The sequence below is a fragment of the Ostreococcus tauri genome (assembly GCF_000214015.3).
Source record: "Ostreococcus tauri WGS project CAID00000000 data, contig chromosome 11, whole genome shotgun sequence".
Classification (NCBI taxonomy): Eukaryota; Viridiplantae; Chlorophyta; class Mamiellophyceae; order Mamiellales; family Bathycoccaceae; genus Ostreococcus; species Ostreococcus tauri.
In genome coordinates, this window is record NC_014436.2 from 24,125 (window position 1) to 48,251 (window position 24,127).

At 56.0% G+C, this 24,127-nt stretch overlaps 7 protein-coding genes across 7 annotated transcripts; 5 read left to right on the top strand and 2 right to left on the bottom strand.

Moving 5' to 3' along the window:
- Positions 1 to 210: 210 nt before the first annotated feature.
- OT_ostta11g00140 (Prenylated rab acceptor PRA1) lies at positions 211 to 789 on the top strand (the record flags this gene model as incomplete). Its single annotated transcript, XM_003081766.1, has 1 exon — positions 211 to 789. The coding sequence occupies one exon, from the start codon at positions 211 to 213 to the stop codon at positions 787 to 789; it is 579 nt and encodes a 192-aa protein (XP_003081814.1).
- A 179-nt stretch (positions 790 to 968) lies between these two features.
- OT_ostta11g00150 (CBS domain) lies at positions 969 to 1,826 on the top strand (the record flags this gene model as incomplete). Its single annotated transcript, XM_003081767.1, has 1 exon — positions 969 to 1,826. One exon carries the CDS (start codon positions 969 to 971, stop codon positions 1,824 to 1,826), a length of 858 nt encoding a protein of 285 aa, XP_003081815.1.
- A 238-nt stretch (positions 1,827 to 2,064) lies between these two features.
- On the top strand, positions 2,065 to 4,287 carry OT_ostta11g00160 (Armadillo-type fold; the record flags this gene model as incomplete). Its single annotated transcript, XM_022982933.1, has 1 exon — positions 2,065 to 4,287. The coding sequence occupies one exon, from the start codon at positions 2,065 to 2,067 to the stop codon at positions 4,285 to 4,287; it is 2,223 nt and encodes a 740-aa protein (XP_022839879.1).
- Positions 4,288 to 4,337: 50 nt separating this feature from the next.
- On the bottom strand, positions 4,338 to 5,207 carry OT_ostta11g00170 (Beta-lactamase-like; the record flags this gene model as incomplete). The annotated part of the gene is made up of 1 exon (XM_003081769.1): positions 4,338 to 5,207. One exon carries the CDS (start codon positions 5,205 to 5,207, stop codon positions 4,338 to 4,340), a length of 870 nt encoding a protein of 289 aa, XP_003081817.1.
- Positions 5,208 to 6,169: 962 nt separating this feature from the next.
- Positions 6,170 to 21,907, top strand: OT_ostta11g00180 (Carbohydrate binding module family 20; the record flags this gene model as incomplete). Its single annotated transcript, XM_022982934.1, has 1 exon — positions 6,170 to 21,907. One exon carries the CDS (start codon positions 6,170 to 6,172, stop codon positions 21,905 to 21,907), a length of 15,738 nt encoding a protein of 5,245 aa, XP_022839880.1.
- An 83-nt stretch (positions 21,908 to 21,990) lies between these two features.
- OT_ostta11g00190 (unnamed product) lies at positions 21,991 to 22,722 on the bottom strand (the record flags this gene model as incomplete). The annotated part of the gene is made up of 1 exon (XM_003081771.1): positions 21,991 to 22,722. The coding sequence occupies one exon, from the start codon at positions 22,720 to 22,722 to the stop codon at positions 21,991 to 21,993; it is 732 nt and encodes a 243-aa protein (XP_003081819.1).
- A 394-nt stretch (positions 22,723 to 23,116) lies between these two features.
- Positions 23,117 to 24,067, top strand: OT_ostta11g00200 (unnamed product; the record flags this gene model as incomplete). The annotated part of the gene is made up of 1 exon (XM_003081773.2): positions 23,117 to 24,067. One exon carries the CDS (start codon positions 23,117 to 23,119, stop codon positions 24,065 to 24,067), a length of 951 nt encoding a protein of 316 aa, XP_003081821.2.
- Positions 24,068 to 24,127: the final 60 nt, after the last annotated feature.

Sequence of the window (24,127 nt, forward strand, 5' to 3'; positions counted from 1 at the left end):
TCGTGCGCGGCGTCCGAGGCGACGGGGGCGCGAGACCTCGGCGGCGGCGTGCGAGACCTCGAACGCGTTCGCCCGCGGCGGAGATCTTTCCCCCGACGGCGAAACGACGTTTCCGGAGCGTCACGTCTCGAACGACGTCGGGAGGCGTCGCGCGCTCGACTCGAAAACATCGACTAACGACTCGCGCGCGCGTGCGTTTCGTCGACGCAGATGAGCGGGACGTCAAGCGACGTGGCGACGGGCGGCGTGTTCTCCGCGGTGCATCGCGTCAAGGACAGCGCGGTACACGTGTGGGGTCAGCAGAGACCGATGAGCGAGGTCTTAGACGCGAGCGCGTACTCCAGACCGGCGAACTTTGGTGATGCCACGTCGAGGATGCAAAAGAACCTGAACTACTTCCGGATCAACTACCTGGTGTTCACTTGCGCGGTGCTGTCGCTATTTGTCTTGTTCCACCCGAGCTCGCTCGCGGTTTTCGGTGGCGTCGCAGCGGCGTGGGCGTACGTGTTCGCCGTTCGATCGGAACCGTTAAAGATAGGTGATAGAGAGCTCAGTCATCGCGAGCAGTTGATGGGGATGACGGCTTTGAGCGCGTTCGTGATCTTCATGCTCACGAGCGCCGGTACGGTTTTGTTTAGCGGCATGGGAGTCGCCCTGCTCGGCATCGGCGCGCACGCCGCCGCGAGAGTGCCGGACGACTTGTTCGTCGAAGACGCCGAAAGTAACAAGGGGTTTTTCTCCTTCCTCGAGCCCCCGGCGAGGAACGGCGTGTCCTCGGGCACCGTGTAATCTTGAGTCCAAGCAATAATCCGTCCGCGCGTCCGTCCATTTCTCAAACCATCCCACCGATAGTCACCAGAGACTGATTGACCGTTCACGAACCCATCACCGTCTCTTGAGTGAAAAACGTGAGGCCGAGAGACGTCGTCACTACCACAGCCGAGCGCGCGGTCGAGCTCTCGATCGACATGACGTGCTCCACGTCGCGCCCGCAATCGCCGGCGACGCGATCGAACGCCGCGTTCGGTCGTCGCTCCCGTTCGACGTCTTCGTCGCCGCAAAGAAACCGATCGCATCGACATCGTCACCGCGTCGCTCTCCGCACGCGCGCGTCCTCGAACGATCAGGAGACGCTGACCTGGGATGAGATCGAGAACATCGTCAACCGCGACGTCGTACGAAGCGTGATGACGTCCAGGGTGCTCTCGGTGGGACCGAACGCGAGCGTGTTCGAGGCGATGAAGCTCTTGGTGGAGAACCGCATCTCCGCCGTGCCCGTGGTGGACGAGAAAGGAGTCGTGCTAGGAGTGGTGAGCGAGTACGATCTCATGGCCAGAGTGGGGAAGAAGGAAACGACTAGAAGCGTGAAGGACGATGGGATGTTTCCGCGCGTCGGTCGGTGTGATGAGTTCAACGGCAACGTCAAGCAAATGTGGAACCAGTTTCACAACCTGCAAGAGCGCATGTACAAGGCAAGCGGGACGAAGGTGCTGACAGCCATGCACGAGACGCCGGCGACGTGCACACCGGATACACCGCTCGTCGAAGCGACGGAGTTGATGCTCGATAAGAATTTGGCGAGGCTTCCGGTTGTGGACGAGCGAGGCGCCCTCCTCGGTATTTTGTCCCGCGGCGACATCATGCGAAGAACGTTCCAAGCGTTCCTGTTGGCGCAACAAACCACGGATAGGGACGAGTTCGCACGAGAGGTACAAAAGCTCGACGTGAGCGATCCCGGGATTAACTCCGAGATGAACCCATCGCCCTCTGTCGTGGAGTTCTGCGAAGCCGCTCCGGATGACGACGAGTGTAAAATTTTTGACTGAGTCAACCTCGCTCCATCTCACCCCGAATCGCGCGCCTCGACGCGCGTCCATCGACGCGCCTTGATGGCTAGGTATGTAAAATAAGCGCATTCATCGACTCCGAAGACGACTCTTCTTTCCGGTCGGGCGCTCACGTCTCGATGCGTTTAGTTCGGCACGCGCGCTCGACTGCACAACTCGTCGTCGTGTCTTCGCGCGTGTCGGTCGCTCGAGAGAAGGTGAGAGAACGCATTCGACGATGACACGTGCAGACGCCAAGGCTGGGTCCGGCGCCAAGACGAGAAGGGCGCAGAAGCGAAAGAGTAAATTCAATCCCGACTCGAGTGGCGGCGGCGGCGGCGACGACTCGGCGACGAAGACGTCCGACTCGAAGGCTCGAAAGTCAAAGACGTTCGATGGGAAGAGTGAGGGCAGAAAACTGAGCGGTGGATCGAAATCCTTCACGAAGGGCGACTCGAAGGGGCGCGACAGAGGCGAGAAGCGTCCGAGCTCTGGTGAGAGCGTGGAGGCAAAGAGCAAAAAGGCAAAGTCCAGCAACGACGGTAAGCCGCTCTCTCGCAAGGAGCAAAAGGCGAAGGCGGACGAAATTAAGGCGCTGAGAAAGCCTAACTTCGCGTTAGTACAAGAGTTGGCCCAGATCTGGGAGCGCATGCGGGGGAAGAAGGTTTCAAAGACGGATCGAAGCACGCTGTGTGACGAAATTTTCAAGAAGTCCAAGGGCAAGGTGCCAGAGCTGGCAAACAATCACAAAGGCTCGCGTGTGGTGCAGGCAGTGCTCAAGTACGGCACTCCGGAGCAATGCGAGTCGGTCATGGCAGAGGTGACGCCGGAAATCTCCCTTCTCTCGAAGTCTCTGTACGGTAACTTTTTGGTTCGCAAGCTCATCGATTCTACTGACAAAAAGGACGTGCCCAAGCTTCTCGCCAATCTCAAGGGACAGATTCCGAGACTGGCTCGTCATCCCGTCGGGTCTCAGATCGTCGAAGCGCTCTACCACGTCGCTTCGGGCAAGGACAAGAAATCGATGACGTTTGAGTTCTATGGTCCAGAGTTCGTCCACTTTGGCGTCGCCGAGGTCGGTTCCCTTCGTGAAGCCTTGCTCACCAAGCCCGTCGCACAGCGCCAGAGCACGCTTCGTCACGTGAACACGTCGATGATACCGGTATTAGAAAAAGGTTTAGTGTCTTCCTCCGTAATTCATCGCGTTTTATCGGAGTACCTGAGCGTGGGCGGCCCGAGCACGAAGGCAGAGGCGGCGGGATCCATCGCCGCCGCTGGTTTACTCCGTATGATGCACACAAAGGAGGGCTCGCACGCGGTGAACATGATGCTCGCGCACTCTGGAGCGAAGCAACGCAAGGGCGTCGTCAAAGCGCTGAAGGGTCAGATTTGGAGAGTTGCACAGGATGACTTTGCGCACCTCGTCATCGCGCACCTCTTTGACTGTGTGGACGACACACAGCTGCTCACAAAGGGCGTCGTGAGCGAGCTCAAACAGGAAGGCATCGAAGAAGTCGCATCGCACAAAAATGCACGTCGAGTGCTGTTACACATTTTAAACCCTCGATCCACGAGATACTTCCCGCCGCACTTGCTTGAGTGTCTTCCAGATCCCGAACAAATTCGCGCAGACGCGGAGGAGACGCTCGCAGTAATGAAAAAAGGCGGTGATGCTGAAAAGGCGGCAAAGAAGGCGGTTGGGAAGGACGACTCAGACGATGACGACATAGGAATCATTGACGACGAGCTGGGAGAGGATGAGATGGATGAGGATGAGGATAACGAAGATGAGGACGATGGAGATTTGGAAGAAGCTCCGGCGGATGGTCCGGAATTCGGCATCGCTAAGAAGCCTGCCAGCACGCGCCGAGCGGAAATCTTCCATCAAGGTTTAGGCGATGCTCTCATCGCGGCGTGTAACGCCAATGCGGCCGCGATGTTACGGAATAACCTCGCTTCAGACGTGTTATTTGAGGTCGCAGCAGGGGGTTGTGACGGCGTTTTCCACGAAGCGATGGGTGACGAGAAGATGACCGCGCTCTATAAAGCCATCTCTAGCGCGGTGGCGCTATCGATGTCATCTAAAGAGATTGATGATGAGACGGGCGAGGCTCTTGAGTCGTTGCACACGAATTTTTTCTCCACCAGAACGCTTCGTCGAATGGCGTTGGAAATCAAGCACCCGGCGTTCGTGCCCCAGTTCTGGAACACAGCGCTCAAGGGCAGTCTCAAGACGTGGATAGATGGACACGGAAGTAAAGTTATCGCCGCGATCGTTCGCGCGGATACCGACTCGAAAACACGCAAGGCGATTCACGCCGCCGTCGGTAAGCTGGTCGATGGAGGAGACGCCGACGCGTGGGCGGAGGGTTTCTTTCACGTCAAGGATGCGACGGATGCCAAAAAATCCAAGGTAAAAGATGCGAAACGCAAGAGCTCGAGCAAACCGTCGAAGAAGTAAGCGCTAGCGTTGGAATTTGAAACAATACATTGCCTAGGATTCTACTAACTTCAGTCGTACCCGACGAGCATCGGCGTGGTTTTATCGAAGAGTTTTTTTGGTAGTCTCGCCTCGAGCGCCCGTCGAACCTCTTCCGCCTTGTACCTCGCGCTGAAATGAATCAACAAAATGCCTTCGTTTTCAAACTTGTCCGCGCGCGAGATCAAATCGTCGATGTGCGTGTGCCCATATTCCTCCGCGTCCTCCTTGCTCACGGAATCGTCCACAAACGTGCATTCCATGATTAAAAGTTTCGCTCGAAGCGCGTCCACGTTCGCCGGGTCATCGATCCAAGCAGCAGTGGTATCCCCCGTAAAAGCCACCTCAGGTACCTCGACCTTATCGGTGACGATGACCCCGTTTTCTCGAAGCTTTTTAATATCGCCGCCGTCCAAACCGGCGTACTCCGACTTCAACTTTTGCTTGGTGCCGTACACTATGTACCCTTGGCTCGGCACCGGATGCGTCGTCTTGAACGGCGCAATCTCAAATAACTTACTCATCGCGAATCTCTCACCCGGCTCGATCCCGATCGCCTCGTGTCTCAGTTCGCTGTCGTCCAGCGCCCGCATGGCGTCCATGAACGTCGCGAACGCGTCGACGCGTCTTTTCGGTAACAAAATCTTCGGCGGCGACAGTTTTAACAAACCTCTCGTCGCAACGTACATGCCGCACCCTCCGATGTGATCCATGTGCGTGTGCGAGACGCACATGTGATCCGCGTACACGCTCCGCTGCGGACATCGCCCGCTGTCAAAGCACAGCGACAGTCTGGGCACGATGACGGACGTCTGCTGTCCCCCCACCGAGATTCCCTCGATCTCGTACCCGGCGACGACGTGTTCGGTGAACCTCCCGCGCCCCGTCCCCTCGCGCGCCATCACCCCGGCGTCGACGTCCACCGACGCGCGCCACCGTCGATGCGCCGTCGCGCGCGAGATTCCCCGTCGCCGCGCGCGTGCCCCGAGCCGCGCGGTCTCGACGGCGGACGTCGACGCCGCGATTTCCGACGCGCGTCGACGCGCCCGCGAACAGACCTCGCGCGGGCGCATCGACCGCTGCGGACGACGCGCGCGACGCGGTCGACGGGGCGAGACGTCGCGCGTGGACGTCGTCATAACCAAAACCCATACGGTCTCGACGGACACATCGGTGACGTCGACGCGATGTAACACCCGCGTGTGTCGTCGGCGCACCACCACTCTGGACGCGCGCGAGAGGACGCGGGCGTCGGCGCGATCGGACGTCCGCGCGCGCGCGAGAGCGCGTCGAGGCGTCGACGGACGGACGGACGCGCGACGGACGCGTCGCGGACGACGGGATCGCGTCGGAGCGAGCTCGAGCGCGCGAACGAGCGCGCGGCGACGCGCCGGTGGCGTAATCACATCTTTCCAATCGAACGCATCGAGCGCGCGGTCGATCGAATCGCGGCGACGAACGCGTGGCCACGCGCGAGGCGAGAGGTTGAAAGAAAAGCGCGCGCGCGTGCGCGCGTATTGGACGCGTTGGGCGTGAGATGACGATCGCGACGGTGATCGGGAGCGCCGCGAGCGCGCGGTTGGGAAGCCAGCGAGCGCGATTACTACGACGGCGCGGAGCGGAGAGCGGCGATGGGGAAGAGCGGCGGACGCGTACGACGCTACGAGCGCGAGCGAGACGGGTGTCAGAGGTACGAGACACCGTGGGGCGATCGCGAGCGACGGTGGCGGGGAAGACGACACGGAGAGGAGACGTCGCCGCTTCGACGTCGGCGCTCGTCTCTGGGCGAGAACCGTCGGCTGAATCCGATGACGAGCGACGGGAGGCGCGGTACCGCTTCGCGCTCGTGACGAAAGAGGAAGAAATGAACGCAGCCATAGTGGTGGTGCTCAGACACTTGATAAGATCGGCAGCGCTGATCGTCGTCGCCGATGTCGTGGTGTGGACCGTGACATCCTTCGCGGGCGACGTTGCGCCAACGTTGCAATCGCTATTGGCTTTCAGCACCATCTCTGCAACTTACTACGGCATGTACGTCGCGAGGTGGAATCGCTCGCTATTCGATGCGATGACGCGAACGATCACCGCTGCGACGGTCGGGTCTTGTGTGGTGATTTTTGGTAACGCGATGGCGCTGCGGGTTGTTCCTCGTTCGCTTGCTGACGTCGTTTTCATAGTTATCGTCTCCACACTCTCGTCTCTTTTCGGCGTGTACGCCATGGACTTACGCTTGCACAGTGTGACGACGAGACGATCACCGATGAGGCTTTTGGCGGACTCTACCCTTCATGGAACGTGGTGTTCCGTCGCGGGCATCGTGTGTTGGGCCTACGCTTTCAGTGAGCTCATCCCTACTCTCACTTTTGTAGATACGTGCGCATGGAGTTCGTTGATCGCTTTTGTTTTCTCGGCTGCGCTTCGTTGGCTTAGAGCGATGCACGTGTTATACACCGTGGACCACTGGATAATCCGCACCATCATGACAAAAACGCAGAAAGTTTCGGAGCGAATTACGAGGAGTATGCCCAGTTTTGTCACGGATGTCGATGTTCTCTCTAGTGCGAATGTTCCGCGTGCAGCCGAAAGGCCGGAATCCTCTATTGAGCTGTTGCGATCGGCCCGTATCATGCCAATCTTCACAGAGCCTCAGGCTGAAGTGCAGCAAGAAGTTGACGCTGAAGATATCACTGACGAGCCCACCTCGTTGCCCGTCATTGAAGATGCCATGTCAGACACGCACGACAACACGCATGAGACCGACGACGACCTAGCGGAATGGTCCGTTCCTAGACGTATCGTTTACGCACCACCGTTCACGGTTGTGCGAGAGCTGTCCGCATCAATGATAGCGTCTTCCTCGGCGTCAACGAAATCTGTCGACGAGCCGTCGTCAAAACAGTGCAGACGAAGAGTTCGCAAGCGCCAGTATCGTCGCCGACGCACGGCGACGGATCGGAATATCGATATGAGCCAGATCGTCTCAAGCGAAATTGATATCGCTTTGAACATCGGCGTTTCTATCGAGGCAGAGCTTGAGAGAGTACTTGAACGCCGCCAGGCACGGCTCGCTGAGCTCAAAAACCAGAACGCCAACCCAGTGTCCATTGCACAAGTCGAGGCGGATGTAAGTGCGATACGTGCGGAGCTAAGAAGAGCGTCATCAACTCGCGAGCGATTTCAAAGCGCTCAAACTTCATACGAATCCGATTTGGAAATATGGATGGAGTCCATACGCGCGGCCGCGGCAGTTTCTCGCTTAGATTATGCCATTGACAAGCTCAAAAGCGCTTCCGTGAAAGATGACCCACAGATCAAGGATCTCATTGATCAGAGAGCAGTTTGGGGTCTGAGACTGGTTAGCTCTCAGATCTTCACAATCGTCGAGCTCCAAGATTCTCTTGACACCGGCAAAAAACGATCATCGGCTGTCATAGCGGATCTTCGTGCAAACATAGAAACTCTTGAACGCAAGTTGTCCCAGCTGCAAGAGCAAGAAATCAACAGTGGTTGCAAACGTGAAGAGCTAGAAGCTCGCCTTTTAAGCATAACGTCCGAGCTTGACACAGTGCGCGAGCGGGAGCGTATCGCGCTGGAGGACTGGCGGAAGGAACGCGTCAAACTAGAGATTGAATTAGAGGCATCTGTCAAGGAGTTGCAAACGGCCACGAGGACTGTTGACGAGGCCCTCAAGGCTAAAATGGACCTATTAGCGGAGTTACAAAGCGCAGAAGAAAAGAGCGAGAGTGATGCGCAGATAATTCAGCGTCTTGAGCATGAAACAAGAACGCTTCAAGCAAAGCTGCAATCACTTAGCGCACAGTTATCAGATGCAAACGCCAGTATAGAACAAATTAATGGTCGGCGATCCGATTTAGAAGCGGAATTGCAAATCAAAGTGGCGGAGTTGGAAGCGGCATTATCACATGACGCTGCTGATAGCTTGGTTGAAGATTTGAAACGTGAAGTTGACAGCCTGAACGTCGAACTAAATATGCTCAGAGAGCAGAGAGCAGCGGAGATGAGTGATGTAGAGTTACTCCTTAGAAAACAGCTAGCGGAGGCGCAAGAACAGCTTGAGGCTCAGCGGGTTGAGTTGAAGCGTGAAGCACAAGCCGAGATAGACGCTCTGAACAATGAGATGGACAGTATTCGAAAAGAAATGGAACAATTAGCCACAGAAATGTCCGACAAAACGCGACAGGGTTTGGACTATCGTAAACAAGTTGAGGAGCGCCAGTCAGAGATAAAAGCGTTGAAGAGATGTGAAGAATCTGCGTCGCGGGCGCTCGCAGACTCAAAAGCAAAGCTCGCTCAGGTGGAAGAAGAGCTCGAGGCAAAACAACGAGTGCTCCAAGAACGAATTGAACTGGCTGCTAATCAAACCGAGCTAGAGTCCAAGCTCGCGGATTCTGAGGCTGAGCTCGAGCGCGTGCGCCAGGATCTGTCATCACTTAAGAACGAGCGTGACTCGATTGAAATCGAACTCGAGCGCGTGCTTTCCGATGAGCTTCCGGAAGTCGAGCATCTGCGTTCGCGTCTTGCTACTGTTGAATCTGAGCGCGACGTGCTTCGTACAGAGCTCAGTGATGCAATGTCTCGACAAGTTGCTTCGTTGTCTGATTTTGATGCGCAGCGTGGTGCTCTTGAGGCGCAGCTCGCTGCCCGCGACGCCGAGCTGGAGCGCGCGCGCCAGGATCTGTCATCACTTGAGGACGAGCGTGACTTGATTGAATTCGAGCTGGAGCGTGTGCTTTCCGATGAGCTTCCGGAAGTCGAGCATCTGCGCTCGCGTCTTGCTGCTGCTGAATCTGAGCGCGACCTGCTTCGCACAGAACTCAGTGAGGCGATGGCGCAGCAGTTTTCGATGTCACAGTTGACGAAACCTGAACGCCTTGAACTTCAAAGGAAGTACTCTTCTCTGAAGGCCTCACGTGACGCCGACATCGCCGCATTGCGTACGACACTCGAAGCAGAGGCGAGGGAACGTGAGATCGAGGTTGAGCGACTTCGCTCTGAACTCGCTGGTGCCAGTGCACGATTATTGCTGCTTCCCTCTGCGCTATCAACTCCGGTCAACACCAAGAGCCTTCCATCGCCAATTTCAAGTGACGAACCGTCCGGTCTGTTGAAGAGCTTTATGCGTCTAAGCTCAATGACCATGGGTAAGTTGAACCTCAGGGCGTACGACTTCTCAAAAGTTATCGATACAGCTTCAACGCTGGAGCGCTCGATTTCTCAGCGCACCCGAGAGCTGAACGAAAGCGTGGAAAAACTGCAGTTAAAAAAACTGGAGAAAGGTTTCAAATCCATGAAAGCCAAATCTGAGAAGTTGCAGCGAAAGATTGACGAGAAAGAGAGAAAAATATCATCCATGCGGATCGACGGTGATACAATGCGTACCGATCGCAATCAACTCATCTCTCAAGTCGCGGACCTGAAAGAGGAGTTGAAGTATTTAAGGGCTGCTGCAGAAAGCGAGCGCTCCGAGCAAATGCAACTAATTGATTCGCTCAGGATGGAGATAGATTTACTGAAAGACAAGAATTCTTCAATGTCTCAAGATGATCTTGATGTGCGAAGAGAAGTTGCGAAACTTCAAGGCATCAAAGTGCGATTAGAGACTGAGCTTAAGATGTCCTCACTAAATGCAGAGGAGGCGAAGCTCGAACTCGATCGAGTTCGTGATGAAAATGAAGGCATTGTTAATAAGCTACGCGACGAAATAGGCGTACTTGAACTAGATGTGGCTGACAAGGTGGAGGCTATCAGAGCGGCTGAGGGACGTGCGTTTGAGCTCGAATCAACAATGCAAGCCGCACTTGCTGCTGCTGCGAATGACCTCGATGATGTGCTTGCGAAGCTCAACGTAACATCGACGGAATTGCTTTCACTCAAAGACATATCTGCGCAAGACAAATCGGCACTTGAGCTGCGCCTCAACGATCTCCAGACTCGATTTGAGAATTCCCAAGCTGAGGCGACACGGCTGTTTGATGCCAACCGGGTGATGAGCGAGAAGATCGCGAACGAGTTCGATGAACGCATTCTTTTGAAAGGGAAAGAGCTCGAAAAAGCCAGCGAGCGCCTCGAAGCGCTCAAACAGCAGCTCGATGAGGCTAACAGCAAAATATCTGGACTAGAGGCTCAAGCAGTTAGTGATCAACTGATTGTGGATACGTTGCGAGAGGGAATACAGTTAGCCGAAAGCCAATCCGAAGCTGCCGGCTTTAAGATCGATGAGTTGACAGACAAATTGCAAGAGGTAGAACAGAGCAGAGAAGAGCTTGATCGCAGAATTCGGCAGCGCGATATCGACATTGGAGCTATCAAGTCACAGTGTGATGATCTTCGTGCAGAGCTCGCTGCCGCTCCATCTTCCGGTGAGGATGGTGCGCAGCGTGGTGCTCTTGAGGCGCAGCTCGCTGCCCGCGACGCCGAGCTGGAGCGTGTGCGCGCGGAGTTGATCGAGTCTCAGGCTTCCGGGGAGTCTCGCTCTGCTCGCATCGCCGAGCTTGAGTCTGAGCGTGCGTCGCTCCAGTCTGAGTTGGATGCACTTGCGTGTAAGCTCAGTGATGTCGAAGCGTCTCAGGTTGCTTCGTCGTCTGATTCTGATGCACAGCGCGCTGCAATTGAGGAACAGCTCACTGCCCGCGACGCCGAGCTGGAGCGTGTGCGCGCGGAGTTGATCGAGTCTCAGGCTTCCGGGGAGTCTCGCTCTGCTCGCATCGCCGAGCTTGAGTCTGAGCGCGCGTCGCTCCAGTCTGACTTGGATGCACTTGCGTCTAAGCTCAGTGATGTTGAGGCGTCTCAGGTTGCTTCGTCGTCTGATTTCGATGCGCAGCGTGGTGCTCTTGAGGAACAGCTCGCTGCCCGCGACGCCGAGCTGGAGCGTGTGCGCGCGGAGTTGATCGAGTCTCATGCTTCCGGGGAGTCTCGCTCTGCTCGCATCGCCGAGCTTGAGTCAAAACTTTCGGCCGTTGAGTCTGAGTGCGGTGCATTACAGCTTTCACTTGATGATATCGTGCGTGAAAAACTCCTGCTGCAGTCTGCTGCTGAATCGAGGCAGCTTCAGTTTGAGGAATTATCTGATGTGTATACTTTGACGATGCAGCAAGTTCATCGTCTCCAGGAAGAGTTGCAGTCGGCATCAAGCGGTCAGGGTTCGGTTACTTCTCTGAAAAAGAAGATACAGGAACTGAAGGCGATCATCAAACAACGTGAGCAGGCACTTTCCGAGGGTTTTTTCGGTCCTACTTTGTTTGAGGACGTTGATCAAATCGTTGAGGCGCTCGAGAGGTCAAGATCTGAACTTGACTTGACTCGCGCTGAGTTGCAATCAACCCTGGTAGCTCTGAAAGAACGTGAGGAACAATCCGAAAAGTCTCTGGCTGCTGCGAGTGCAGTAATTGACGAAATCCGTTACGAGTTGGATCGCACCAAGGACGAGTTCAAGGCTCGTGAAATGACTGCGAAAGAGATTGAAACCGATCTGAGATCCAGGATAGCCGAGCGGGATAGTCAAATTGTTGCGCTTGAATCCAAGTTGGATCAGCAATTGCACCACGAAACGGGCAGCACGACTGCTCCAGACGTACTCAAAAATCTGCTTTCGGATCAAGCTGAGGATCTGAACAGTTTGAAAGCAACTGAGCAGCTCGTCAACGATCTTCAAGATTCGGTTGAAGCTCTGCAGCAAGATGTCAACAGCCGCGATCATGAACTTCATTCTGCGAATATGAAAATCGCGGATATGGAAGAGAAATTGCTGTCAAGTCAGAGTGATAAAAACGTCTTGATGAAGGACCTTGAGTCGCTTACGCTCGAGGTACATAATCTCGCGATGGCGCGCGATGAGGCAGAACAAACTGTCCATTCACTCGAGAAAAGAATTTCTTCGCTGCAGGAAAGCGTCGTGTCACAGTCATCGAAGGAATCTCCTGATACGACAATGGATATCTCATGTGACTCGTCAACCGACCAAAACTCGCGAACAACTGCGTCTTCTTCTATTGTTGATGCGATGAGGCGTGATATCGTGCGCCTCGAGTCAGAGCTTGCTGCAGCCCTAGCGGACTCGGAGTGGGGCACTGAATCTAATTTGATAGACAATGGTTCAGTGCATGATGGATCGGAGGTCAAAAGCCTTCGCTCGCATCTTGCAGATGTTGAGTCTGAGCGCGACGGTCTTCGGGCCGAGCTTGCTGAGTTGGAGCGTGTGCGCGCGGAGTTGATCGAGTCTCAGGCTTCTGGAGAGTCTCGCTCTGCTCGCATCGCTGAGCTTGAGTCTGAGCGCGCGTCGCTCCAGTCTGAGTTGGATGCGCTTGTGTCCAAGCTACATGAACTGGAAGAGGTTCAGGTTGCTTCGTCGTCTGATTTTGATGCACAGCGCGCTACGCTTGAGGCGCAGCTCGCTGCCCGCGACGCCGATCTTGAGCGCGTGCTCAGCGACCAGGCTGAGAGGCAATCTGCTTTGGAGTCTGAGCGCGACGGTCTTCGGGCCGAGCTTGCTGAGTTGGAGCGTGTGCGCGCGGAGTTGATCGAGTCTCAGGCTTCCGGGGAGTCTCGCTCTGCTCGCATCGCTGAGCTTGAGTCTGAGCGCGCGTCGCTCCAGTCTGAGTTGGATGCGCTTGTGTCCAAGCTTCATGAACTGGAAGAGGTTCAGGTTGCTTCGTCGTCTGATTTTGATGCGCAGCGTGGTGCTATTGAGGAACAGCTTGCCGCTCGTGATGTCGAGCTGAAGCGCGCGCGCCAGGATCTGTCATCACTTGAGAACGAGCGTGACTCGATTGAATTCGAGCTTGAGCGCGTGCTCAGCGACCAGGCTGAGAGGCAATCTGCTTTGGAGTCTGAGCGCGACGGTCTTCGGGCCGAGCTTGCTGAGTTGGAGCGTGTGCGCGCGGAGTTGATCGAGTCTCAGGCTTCTGGGGAGTCTCGCTCTGCTCGCATCGCTGAGCTTGAGTCTGAGCGCGCGTCGCTCCAGTCTGAGTTGGATGCGCTTGTGTCCAAGCTACATGAACTGGAAGAGGTTCAGGTTGCTTCGTCGTCTGATTTTGATGCACAGCGCGCTACGCTTGAGGCGCAGCTCGCTGCCCGCGACGCCGATCTTGAGCGCGTGCTCAGCGACCAGGCTGAGAGGCAATCTGCTTTGGAGTCTGAGCGCGACGGTCTTCGGGCCGAGCTTGCTGAGTTGGAGCGTGTGCGCGCGGAGTTGATCGAGTCTCAGGCTTCCGGGGAGTCTCGCTCTGCTCGCATCGCTGAGCTTGAATCTGAGCGCGCGTCGCTCCAGTCTGAGTTGGATGCGCTTGTGTCCAAGCTTCATGAACTGGAAGAGGTTCAGGTTGCTTCGTTGTCTGATTTTGATGCACAGCGCGCTACGCTTGAGGCGCAGCTCGCTGCCCGCGACGCCGATCTTGAGCGCGTGCTCAGCGACCAGGCTGAGATGCAATCTGCTTTGGAGTCTGAGCGTGACGCGCTCATGGCGAAAATGGATGCATTCATTGTTGAAGATGGCAAAATGGACATTTCAGCGTCTCTTGAGCGAGAGCTGCAAGAGGCAGTCCGTGAGAAGCAGCAAGCAGAGCTAAAATTGGAAGAGATTCAAAGCCAGTTGGACGAAGCACGGGTGACGTTGACGCAATATGAAAACTCTGTGAGTATGAGTCCACTGATTTGGCCACGTACGGATATTTCGGTGCTTGCTGGTCTCGATGAGTTCGCAAGTAGTAGTGCCGATCTGAGTGCAGATGGCGTTGCTTGGCTTGAGCACGCTATCGCCGAGGTGAGGGAACTGGAACGTGTGACAGTCTATGCAGCTGATGAGCTAGCTTTACGAGAAGATGAGCATGAGCAAGTAGTGTTGAAGCTCGAAGATGCAATCAGCAAGCTGGAAAGAGCTCTCGATGAACAACAAGAGGCAGCAAATATTGCTCTGGGCGATGTAGATGCCTTGAAGATTTCTCTAGATGAGCGTGACGAGCGACTTGAACAACTTCGTTCGCAACTTGAGAAAGCAGTGTCGAACGACAGCACTCGAGAACTCGAACTTATGATCGATTCACTGAAACTGCAACTCAGTGACAAAGAGCTCGAACTTGACGACGCCATGTCTGCATACCATTCCTCAGAAGTCGAAAAGCAATCTTTGAAGGACGAGTTGTTGCGGTTAAGAGTGGCAGAAAATGTTCAAGACGAACGGATGGAACGCGCGATGAGCGAGATCAGCCGTCTGAATCAAGAATTGGCGAAACGTGCCGCTGCCTTAGAAGCAAGCTGGGATAATCTTTCGAACGCGGAAAATCAGTTCAGGAACGCTGTACGTGAGCGCGACGAAATACGTGAGATACTCACGGAGCAACTTGCTGAAAAAGAGCAAGCTCTTAGAGAGGCTGAGAGTATCGTAGTGCAACAGCTCGATGTCGAGCGAAATCTCAGAACCGAATTGAAAGAGAAACTGATGAGTGTAGAAGAGTTTACGGCAGCTGAAGATGACGTCGAAACATTGGCGGACTCTGCAGCGGACGCAACGGTGCTGATCGAGACGATGAGGAATGATATCGCACGTCTCGAGTCTGAGCTTGCAGCGGCTTCAAGTGATCCGTCGTTCAGCGCCATACTTCCCGATGACGCGACTGAGGTCCTCAAAAAAAGACTCAGCGAGGCGATTACGGTGGTTCAAGAGTCCGAGTCCAAGCGCTTGCTGTTGGAGTCTGAAGTCTCAAGACTACGAAAAACTGCTGAAGTGGATTCGCTCATTTCTCAAATTCAAAATCTAGAAGCCGACGTATCCAGGTTGAATGACGAGGTCACGGAAAAAGATGAGGTCATCATGGATCTCAACTCACTACTCGGTTCCGCTCCAGATCAGAAATCGCTGACTGAAAGTATGAGAAATGACATCGCACGTCTTGAGGCTGAGCTCGCTGCAGCGTTGAGCGACCCGTCCTCTGATGAACCTGACGCAAGAATGCAAGATATCCTTTTACAATACAAGGTCGCTCAAACATCTCTCTCGGACGCTCTGCGCACCAAGACGGAGGTTGAGAGGGCGCGTGATAGCGTTGTTTCCGATCTCGAGCGAGCTCTGAAGAGTATTGGAGAACTTGAAGCCACTGAGTTGGAATCAATTTCCAGGGTCAAGTACCTCGAGGCTCAACTTGAGTCCGTTTCAGATGCCCTAGACTCGAAGGAAACGGAACTTAAGCACTCTGCGCAAGCCCTGGTGGAGATGCGACATGAACGCGATTATCTGCAGAGTGAGCTCCAACGACTTGAAAGTGAGCGTCAAGTCGCTATTGATGCACGAGCGGCTTTAGATAACGATGCTTCTAATGCGCTGGCACAGCTTGATGAATCCATCGAGAATCGTAATCAGCTCGAACTTCGTCTTGCCGAATTGGTTAAACGTCATGATGATCTGGAGAAGTCATCGGAAACTCAACGCGTAAAACTTCAAAAACAGTGTGATTCTCTTACTGCAAAATTGGAAGAGCTTTCAAGCGTCGAAGAACTCAAACGTGCCGAGCTCGAAGGAAAATTGGACGGACAGTCTGCCGAATTAGACCGCTCTCGTGCAACGTTAGAAGAAAAGCTCGCTGCCCGCGACGCCGAGCTGGAGCGCGTGCGCAGCGACCAGTCTGAGAGGCAATCTGCTTTGGAGTTTGAACGCGACGGTCTTCGGGCTGAGCTCGATGCACTTGTGTCCAAGCTTCATGAACTCGAAGAGGTTCAGGCTGCTTCGCTGTCTGATTTTGATTCGCAGCGTGCTGCGCTTGAGGAACAGCTCGCTGCTCGTGACGCCGAGCTGGAGCGCGTGCGCAGCGACCGGGCTGAGAGGCAATCTGCTTTAGAGTCTGAGCGCGACGGTCTTCGGGCTGAGCTCGATGCACTTGTGTCCAGGCTTCATGAACTCGAAGAGGTTCAGGCTGCTTCGCTGTCTGATTTTGATTCGCAGCGTGCTGCGCTTGAGGAACAGCTTGCCGCTCGTGACGCCGAGCTGGAGCGCGTGCGCAGCGACCAGTCTGAGAGGCAATCTGCTTTGGAGTCTGAGCGCGACGGTCTTCGGTCTGAGCTCGATGTACTTGTTTCCAAGCTTCATGAACTCGAAGAGGTTCAGGCTGCTTCGCTGTCTGATTTTGATTCGCAGCGTGCTGCGCTTGAGGAACAGCTCGCTGCCCGTGACGCCGAGCTGGAGCGCGTGCGCAGCGACCAGTCTGAGAGGCAATCTGCTTTGGAGTCTGAGCGCGACGGTCTTCGGGCTGAGCTCGATGCACTTGTGTCCAGGCTTCATGAACTCGAAGAGGTTCAGGCTGCTTCGCTGTCTGATTTTGATTCGCAGCGTGCTGCGCTTGAGGAACAGCTTGCCGCTCGTGACGCCGATCTTGAGCGCGTGCGCAGCGACCGGGCTGAGAGGCAATCTGCTTTGGAGTCTGAGCGCGACGGTCTTCGGGCTGAGCTCGATGCACTTGTTTCCAAGCTTCATGAACTCGAAGAGGTTCAGGCTGCTTCGCTGTCTGATTTTGATTCGCAGCGTGCTGCGCTTGAGGAACAGCTCGCTGCCCGTGACGCCGAGCTGGAGCGCGTGCGCAGCGACCAGTCTGAGAGGCAATCTGCTTTGGAGTTTGAACGCGACGGTCTTCGGGCTGAGCTCGATGCACTTGTGTCCAAGCTTAATGAACTCGAAGAGGTTCAGGCTGCTTCGCTGTCTGATTTTGATTCGCAGCGTGCTGCGCTTGAGGAACAGCTCGCTGCCCGTGACGCCGAGCTGGAGCGCGTGCGCAGCGACCAGTCTGAGAGGCAATCTGCTTTGGAGTTTGAACGCGACGGTCTTCGGGCTGAGCTCGATGCACTTGTGTCCAAGCTTAATGAACTCGAAGAGGTTCAGGCTGCTTCGCTGTCTGATTTTGATTCGCAGCGTGCTGCGCTTGAGGAACAGCTCGCTGCCCGTGACGCCGAGCTGGAGGGCGTGCGCGTTCAGTTTGAAGCTGAGATTGCTGCGATACTTTCTGAGCGCTGTGCTCACGAGGAAGAGCTTGATCGCATGCAGCGTCGACTGTCGCTAGTCGAAAAGGAGCGTCTCGAGTCTGAGCTCGCGTCTGAACTCGAGCTGGAGGAGCTTCGTGCCCAGCTTGCGGCGATGAAAGCGGCGCGTGATGACCTCAAGAGGAAAGACAAGAAGAGAGGCAAAAAGTTCGTCCGAGTCGAAGACCACTTGAAGGCGTTGCATGAGCTTGAGCAGAAGATCGTGGCTCGCGAAGCAACAATTCATAGGCTTAAGGAATCCTCTAACGACGTATTAAGTGCCATGGACTCACATGCTCAGCTTTTCTCTGAGATGGATGAGCCACTGGTGGAGCAACGCGATCATGCAGCTTCACAAGCAGAAACTCTGGCTTCTCTGAAGTCGGAATGCCTCGCTCTTCAAGCAGAGCTGAAGCGCCTAGCTACTCGAGAATCAAATTCCGATGACGCGTCGGGTGGGGAACAAGATGTGGAAAAATCATACGACGAAGTGGAGCAGCGATCTCGTCGCGCTCTTGAGTCGCAACTTTCGATGACGCCATTAAGCAACGCAAACATCGTCTCATTGCGTATAGAGCTTGAAGCGAAGCTTGCCGATCGGAACGCGGCAATCGATCGCATTCGCGCTGAGATGACGGATTTGCAAGCATTGACCAATACTGAACGTGAAGCACTCCACGCTGAGACTGAGCAGTTGACTACTGTCGACGCGCCATCTCAGCAGCAATATATAAGTCAAGAGGCAAACAGGAAGAAAAAGAAGAGCAAGAAGAGAAGTAAAAAGTTCATTCGAATTGAAGGAAGCTTCAGCAATAGGGACGCCATGATCGTTAAGATTGCCAACCTTGAAGAAAGACTCGCGTCGTTCTCTGATGACGCTGACAATGCCTCAGGGCGAGCTTCTCTTGAGGCGCAGCTCGCTGCCCGCGACGCCGATCTTGAGCGCGTGCTCAGCGACCAGGCTGAGAGGCAATCTGCTTTGGAGTCTGAGCGCGACGGTCTTCGGGCTGAACTTGCTGAGTTGGAGCGTGTGCGCGCGGAGTTGATCGAGTCTCAGGCTTCCGGGGAGTCTCGCTCTGCTCGCATCGCTGAGCTTGAGTCTGAGCGCGCGTCGCTCCAGTCTGAGTTGGATGCGCTTGTGTCCAAGCTTCATGAACTGGAAGAGGTTCAGGTTGCTTCGTCGTCTGATTTTGATGCGCAGCGTGGTGCTATTGAGGAACAGCTTGCCGCTCGTGATGTCGAGCTGAAGCGCGCGCGCCAGGATCTGTCATCACTTGAGATCGAGCGTGACTCGATTGAATTCGAGCTTGAGCGCGTGCTCAGCGACCAGGCTGAGAGGCAATCTGCTTTAGAGTCTGAGCGCGACGGTCTTCGGGCCGAGCTTGCTGAGTTGGAGCGTGTGCGCGCGGAGTTGATCGAGTCTCAGGCTTCCGGGGAGTCTCGCTCTGCTCGCATCGCTGAGCTTGAGTCTGAGCGCGCGTCGCTCCAGTCTGAGTTGGATGCGCTTGTGTCCAAGCTACATGAACTGGAAGAGGTTCAGGTTGCTTCGTCGTCTGATTTTGATGCACAGCGCGCTACGCTTGAGGCGCAGCTCGCTGCCCGCGACGCCGATCTTGAGCGCGTGCTCAGCGACCAGGCTGAGAGGCAATCTGCTTTGGAGTCTGAGCGCGACGGTCTTCGGGCTGAGCTTGCTGAGTTGGAGCGTGTGCGCGCGGAGTTGATCGAGTCTCAGGCTTCCGGGGAGTCTCGCTCTGCTCGCATCGCTGAGCTTGAGTCTGAGCGCGCGTCGCTCCAGTCTGAGTTGGATGCGCTTGTGTCCAAGCTACATGAACTGGAAGAGGTTCAGGTTGCTTCGTCGTCTGATTTTGATGCACAGCGCGCTACGCTTGAGGCGCAGCTCGCTGCCCGCGACGCCGATCTTGAGCGCGTGCTCAGCGACCAGGCTGAGAGGCAATCTGCTTTGGAGTCTGAGCGCGACGGTCTTCGGGCCGAGCTTGCTGAGTTGGAGCGTGTGCGCGCGGAGTTGATCGAGTCTCAGGCTTCCGGGGAGTCTCGCTCTGCTCGCATCGCTGAGCTTGAGTCTGAGCGCGCGTCGCTCCAGTCTGAGTTGGATGCGCTTGTGTCCAAGCTACATGAACTGGAAGAGGTTCAGGTTGCTTCGTCGTCTGATTTTGATGCACAGCGCGCTACGCTTGAGGCGCAGCTCGCTGCCCGCGACGCCGATCTTGAGCGCGTGCTCAGCGACCAGGCTGAGAGGCAATCTGCTTTGGAGTCTGAGCGCGACGGTCTTCGGGCCGAGCTTGCTGAGTTGGAGCGTGTGCGCGCGGAGTTGATCGAGTCTCAGGCTTCCGGGGAGTCTCGCTCTGCTCGCATCGCTGAGCTTGAGTCTGAGCGCGCGTCGCTCCAGTCTGAGTTGGATGCGCTTGTGTCCAAGCTACATGAACTGGAAGAGGTTCAGGTTGCTTCGTCGTCTGATTTTGATGCACAGCGCGCTACGCTTGAGGCGCAGCTCGCTGCCCGCGACGCCGATCTTGAGCGCGTGCTCAGCGACCAGGCTGAGAGGCAATCTGCTTTGGAGTCTGAGCGCGACGGTCTTCGGGCCGAGCTTGATGTGCTTCTGTGCAAGCTCGATCGACATGAACTGGCGGAAGCTGCCCAATTATCGACCGGTTCGGACGCTGAGCACATCGCTCTGTTATCGCAACTTAAGGACGCAGAATTCGAACTGGACAGTATGCGCGTTGCTCTTGCTAATGATCGAGTCGTGTTCGAGGCTGAACGCAACTCTCTCCATGCTGAGATCGACCGCCTGTTGGAGGTTGAGACAAAGTCCGAGCAAGCATTGAAGACGGCAGAAGTTGCCCGAGATCAAGCTCTGGCAACGGTGGAGACACTCCTACGTACACAACAGGAACTTGAGGATAAGCTGCGTGATAGTGATTCAGCCCTTGATGAGGCTCTGGCCGATATGCGAGCACTTCAGACGGAGAAACAACGTTACCAACTCGATGTCGACTTGGCACGCTCTGAATTGACGCGAAGTAGACAAGATGTCGACGCAGAGCAAGTTGCTCGATTGCATGACCAAGTGTCGAAATTGCTAGAGGATAAGTCGTCGCTCGAGGCGGCTCTGAGAGCTCGTGATATCGAATTGGAACAGGAGCGTGGTAAACAAGATGAGTTAACCAAGGAAAATTCCAAGCTGCGCGAAGAGTTACTGGAAGCCAAGGAGTTGGCGGATCACTACATGCTGCAATATTCGTCCGGACCAGAATCAAGTGCCAGATTCGATGTCCTACCTGTGGACGCATTTAACGCAGCCGATGGGGCCTTCATTCCAGATTCGGCGGACGAAACTTTCATCACTGCGTGCAATATGGTCCAACGCATTGAAATAGTGGCTCGTCGGCAGAAGCAGACAGAGGATCAGTTGAGACTTGTCGAAGGAGGAGGTGAAGATGGTTCCATCGATGCTCGAATGCTTCGCGCTGAGTTAGACGCTATGAGCGCCCAAATTAGCTCATGTCGGCAAACTCTCGCAACATGTTCGCGAGGTCTCGGAGCGCTTGAACGCAGAATTGCGAAAGAACTCGCCGAGCTCGGTAAATCGGCGTCGCTCGATGAAGCATTGGAAGTGACGCAAACCCGCATTAGAGACATGGAAAGATCTCTATCGCAAGCGAGTGCAGAGTCGAGCGCTACTTTCAAAGATCTGCAATCTTCAATCGCCGCGACAAGCACGACGGAGACCGGACACATAATCCCAGTGGAATTCAGCGTTCCCTTCCAGACTATTCCAGGACAACGGGTGCTTGCGGTCGGCACGTGGTGCGATTGGTCCATTCAAAAAGGTTTGAAGCTCACCTGGACTGACGGCAACAAGTGGACGGGAACAATGATGTTAAATACTGGTTTGAACTACGAATACAAGTACGTGGTAATCGAGAAAATTGTGGGCGCAGTACCCGGTGACACACCACCATACTGGCCGCCGTGGGGTACGACCGAGCCGCGCATGGAATCGATCTACGGTAACACGCACATGATCACGTGGCAACCCGGCAATAACAAGGCCATGGCACTCGATAATATTCACACCCACGGCGTGGCGCGCATCAACGTCGCCGATGACTGGATGGCGAACCCGGCGCAGTCGCCGATTACTCTCTATTCGGTTGACGGAGAGGTGCTGGAAGTCGTTGGGTCGACCGCGCTTCTCGGTGAGACGGTTGACCGAGCAGACCACGCTCTGACGGAGGCTCGTCGACAGGTGGAGATGATGGCCTCCATCGCGAGCGCAGCGCTCTCCGAAGTGGACACGCAGCTTGCAAAGCAGGTGTCTGCACGTTTGGCTGATATTCGAGTCCAAGGCTCACTCGAAGCTGGCGGTGCCAGCACTCAGCACCGCCCGCGATTGGCGTTACCCGAGACGAAACGAGAAGAAGAGGCCGATTCGAATAGCGATGATCCTACGTGGATGTACATCGGGCACGGATGGGACGGTGAAGGCGATTTCACAACTGATGTGTCTGATTCCACCCTTGGCGGTGGTCACGACGACGACGACGGCATCGACATCGTCTAAGTAGATGTGCGCGCACGTATGCAATACTAGTACTTGTACTACTAGTACCGGTACCGTACCGGTAGTACTAGTACAAACGATGGTTATAATCCCTTCTGAACATGGAATTTCTTGGCGTTCCTCTCTCTGTCCGCCATGCGTTCGTCCACGTCGATCGAACCCGCGGGCGGGACCACTCGAGCGTAATGTCTGAGCGCCTGCATCACCTCCATCGACGACGCATCCGCACCCGTACCCACGTCCTCGTCCGCGTCGTCGTCGTACCACCCGACTTCCTGTAACACTCTATCCGGCTGCTCGAGCGTCAGACGTCTCGCCTCGCGCTCGCCGACAGCGCGCGTCAACGCCTCGATACCCAACCTTAACTCGCTCTCGGAACACATAATCAACCCAGGGGCCAATGTGATCTGTCGTCCGCCCACATTTAGGACTTGAGTCGCTCGAACAACGCCCTGGACGAACGCCTCGAGCGACAACGCGAGCGCGCGCGGCTCCCTCACGCACAGCGCGACGACGTCCACGCCGTGCGGCCCGTTCGGTGGGAACACCCTCAGGTACGATCTCACGACGCATTCAATGTGCTCGTAATCCCTCCAGAACGACCGTCGAGCGCTCTCGGCGACGAGAACTCGGCACTGCGCCGCGCCTGTCCAGAGTTTACCGAATCGCACGAGCGCGTCGTCTATCGCGTCGGTGGACGCGCGCGACGACGACGACGCGTCGGCGAACGACGACGCGCGTCGGACGGACGTTCGCAACGACGACGACGCGAACGTCCGCGAGACGGGCCGCACGTTTGAGCTCGAGGAAATCATGACGAGCGAACGAGTGCGGTCGAGCCCGACGAACGCGGCGACGACGACGAGCGGACGCGACGCGACTGCGGAGAGTAAAGCGCCAAAAAAGCAGCGAGAGATCGTCGCGGCGCGGGTGTTGGCCGAGGGGGGCGGCGGCGCGGGCCGCCACGCGGGCCGCAAGAGAGAGCCCATAACCGCCGACGACGAGGGTTTGATCGACGACGAAGTCGGATTCTGCGATCTGTTTCGAGCGAGGTTATGCTTTTGGGAGTGCTCGAGGGATTACTGCTTCGCGAGCGGATCGCAATGCGCGGCGGTGCGAGACGCGACGTGTGGGTTGATTTGTCCAGAGCAGGCGTTTGTGAGATTTTTGGGCACCACGCGTGAGCGTGAGGTGGCCGAGTACGAAGACATGTTGGAGCGGAAGGAATTTTTAGGGACGTTAACTGCGGATGAAGAGCGCATGCTCGCTCGAAGGAGACGTGAGGCGGCTATGTATCTGCGAAGGCGGGCGCTTGCGCGCGCTCCCGAGGCGCAGCGCATGGAGGCGCTGCGCACAGAGATGAAGTCAAAGCAGACGGGCGGGCACCGCCCCGCAGTGGTTTTCAAGCAAGGGGTGGGACTTGACGCGAGTCGAGCCCGTGACGACGCGAGCGCAAGCGCGAGCGATGAGTTTGGCAAGGAGGAGGAGGCGGAACGACGCCGAATGGCCGAGGCAAGCAAGATACGCTTTCGAGGCGACTCTTGGCCGCGTCGGCTGAGGGATTCGTACTCGGACTCGTACAACTCGGATTCACACTCCGATTCGTACTACTCGGATTCGTACACGGACTCGTACTCCGACTCTTATTCGGATTCGTCCGGATACTCAGAGTATTCGGATGAGTACGCACCTGACGCCAAACGCGTTACGCCCGAGGAGGATTCCGCCCTCGTGCACATTCGAAGAGACGTTGACGGTCGCCCTCTCGTTGTGGGCAAAGATTTGGCGTACCCCACTGAGGGTTTGCTCACGCCAGGGCTCGAGCGATGGCAAGAGTACATTGAGCGTGCCAGTGCGGCGGGCGCAATGAAGGAGGAGCGCGACCGCGAGCGCATAGCTCGTCGCGACGCCCAACTCCACGCCGCCATTCGGAAACTCGAGGAATACGCTGAGACGCACACACTCACGGAGCAAGATGTCGAGATTCGTCGCGAAGCGCTAGTCTCGGCGCACGAGCGATGCGTCGCCGAAGCGGAGACTCGCGCGCGCAATCGAGTTGAGCACGCGCGCCGCAAGCGCGCGCTCCTCGAATCAGTCAACGACCCTTCAAAGCTCCTTCGTAAGTGGGCCGTGCGTAAATCGAAGTACATTTCACGGTAGCGCAAGACATGTAGTTTCTCATAGTAATAGCCCGTACAGCCGCGTCTCGCTGTGGCCTCA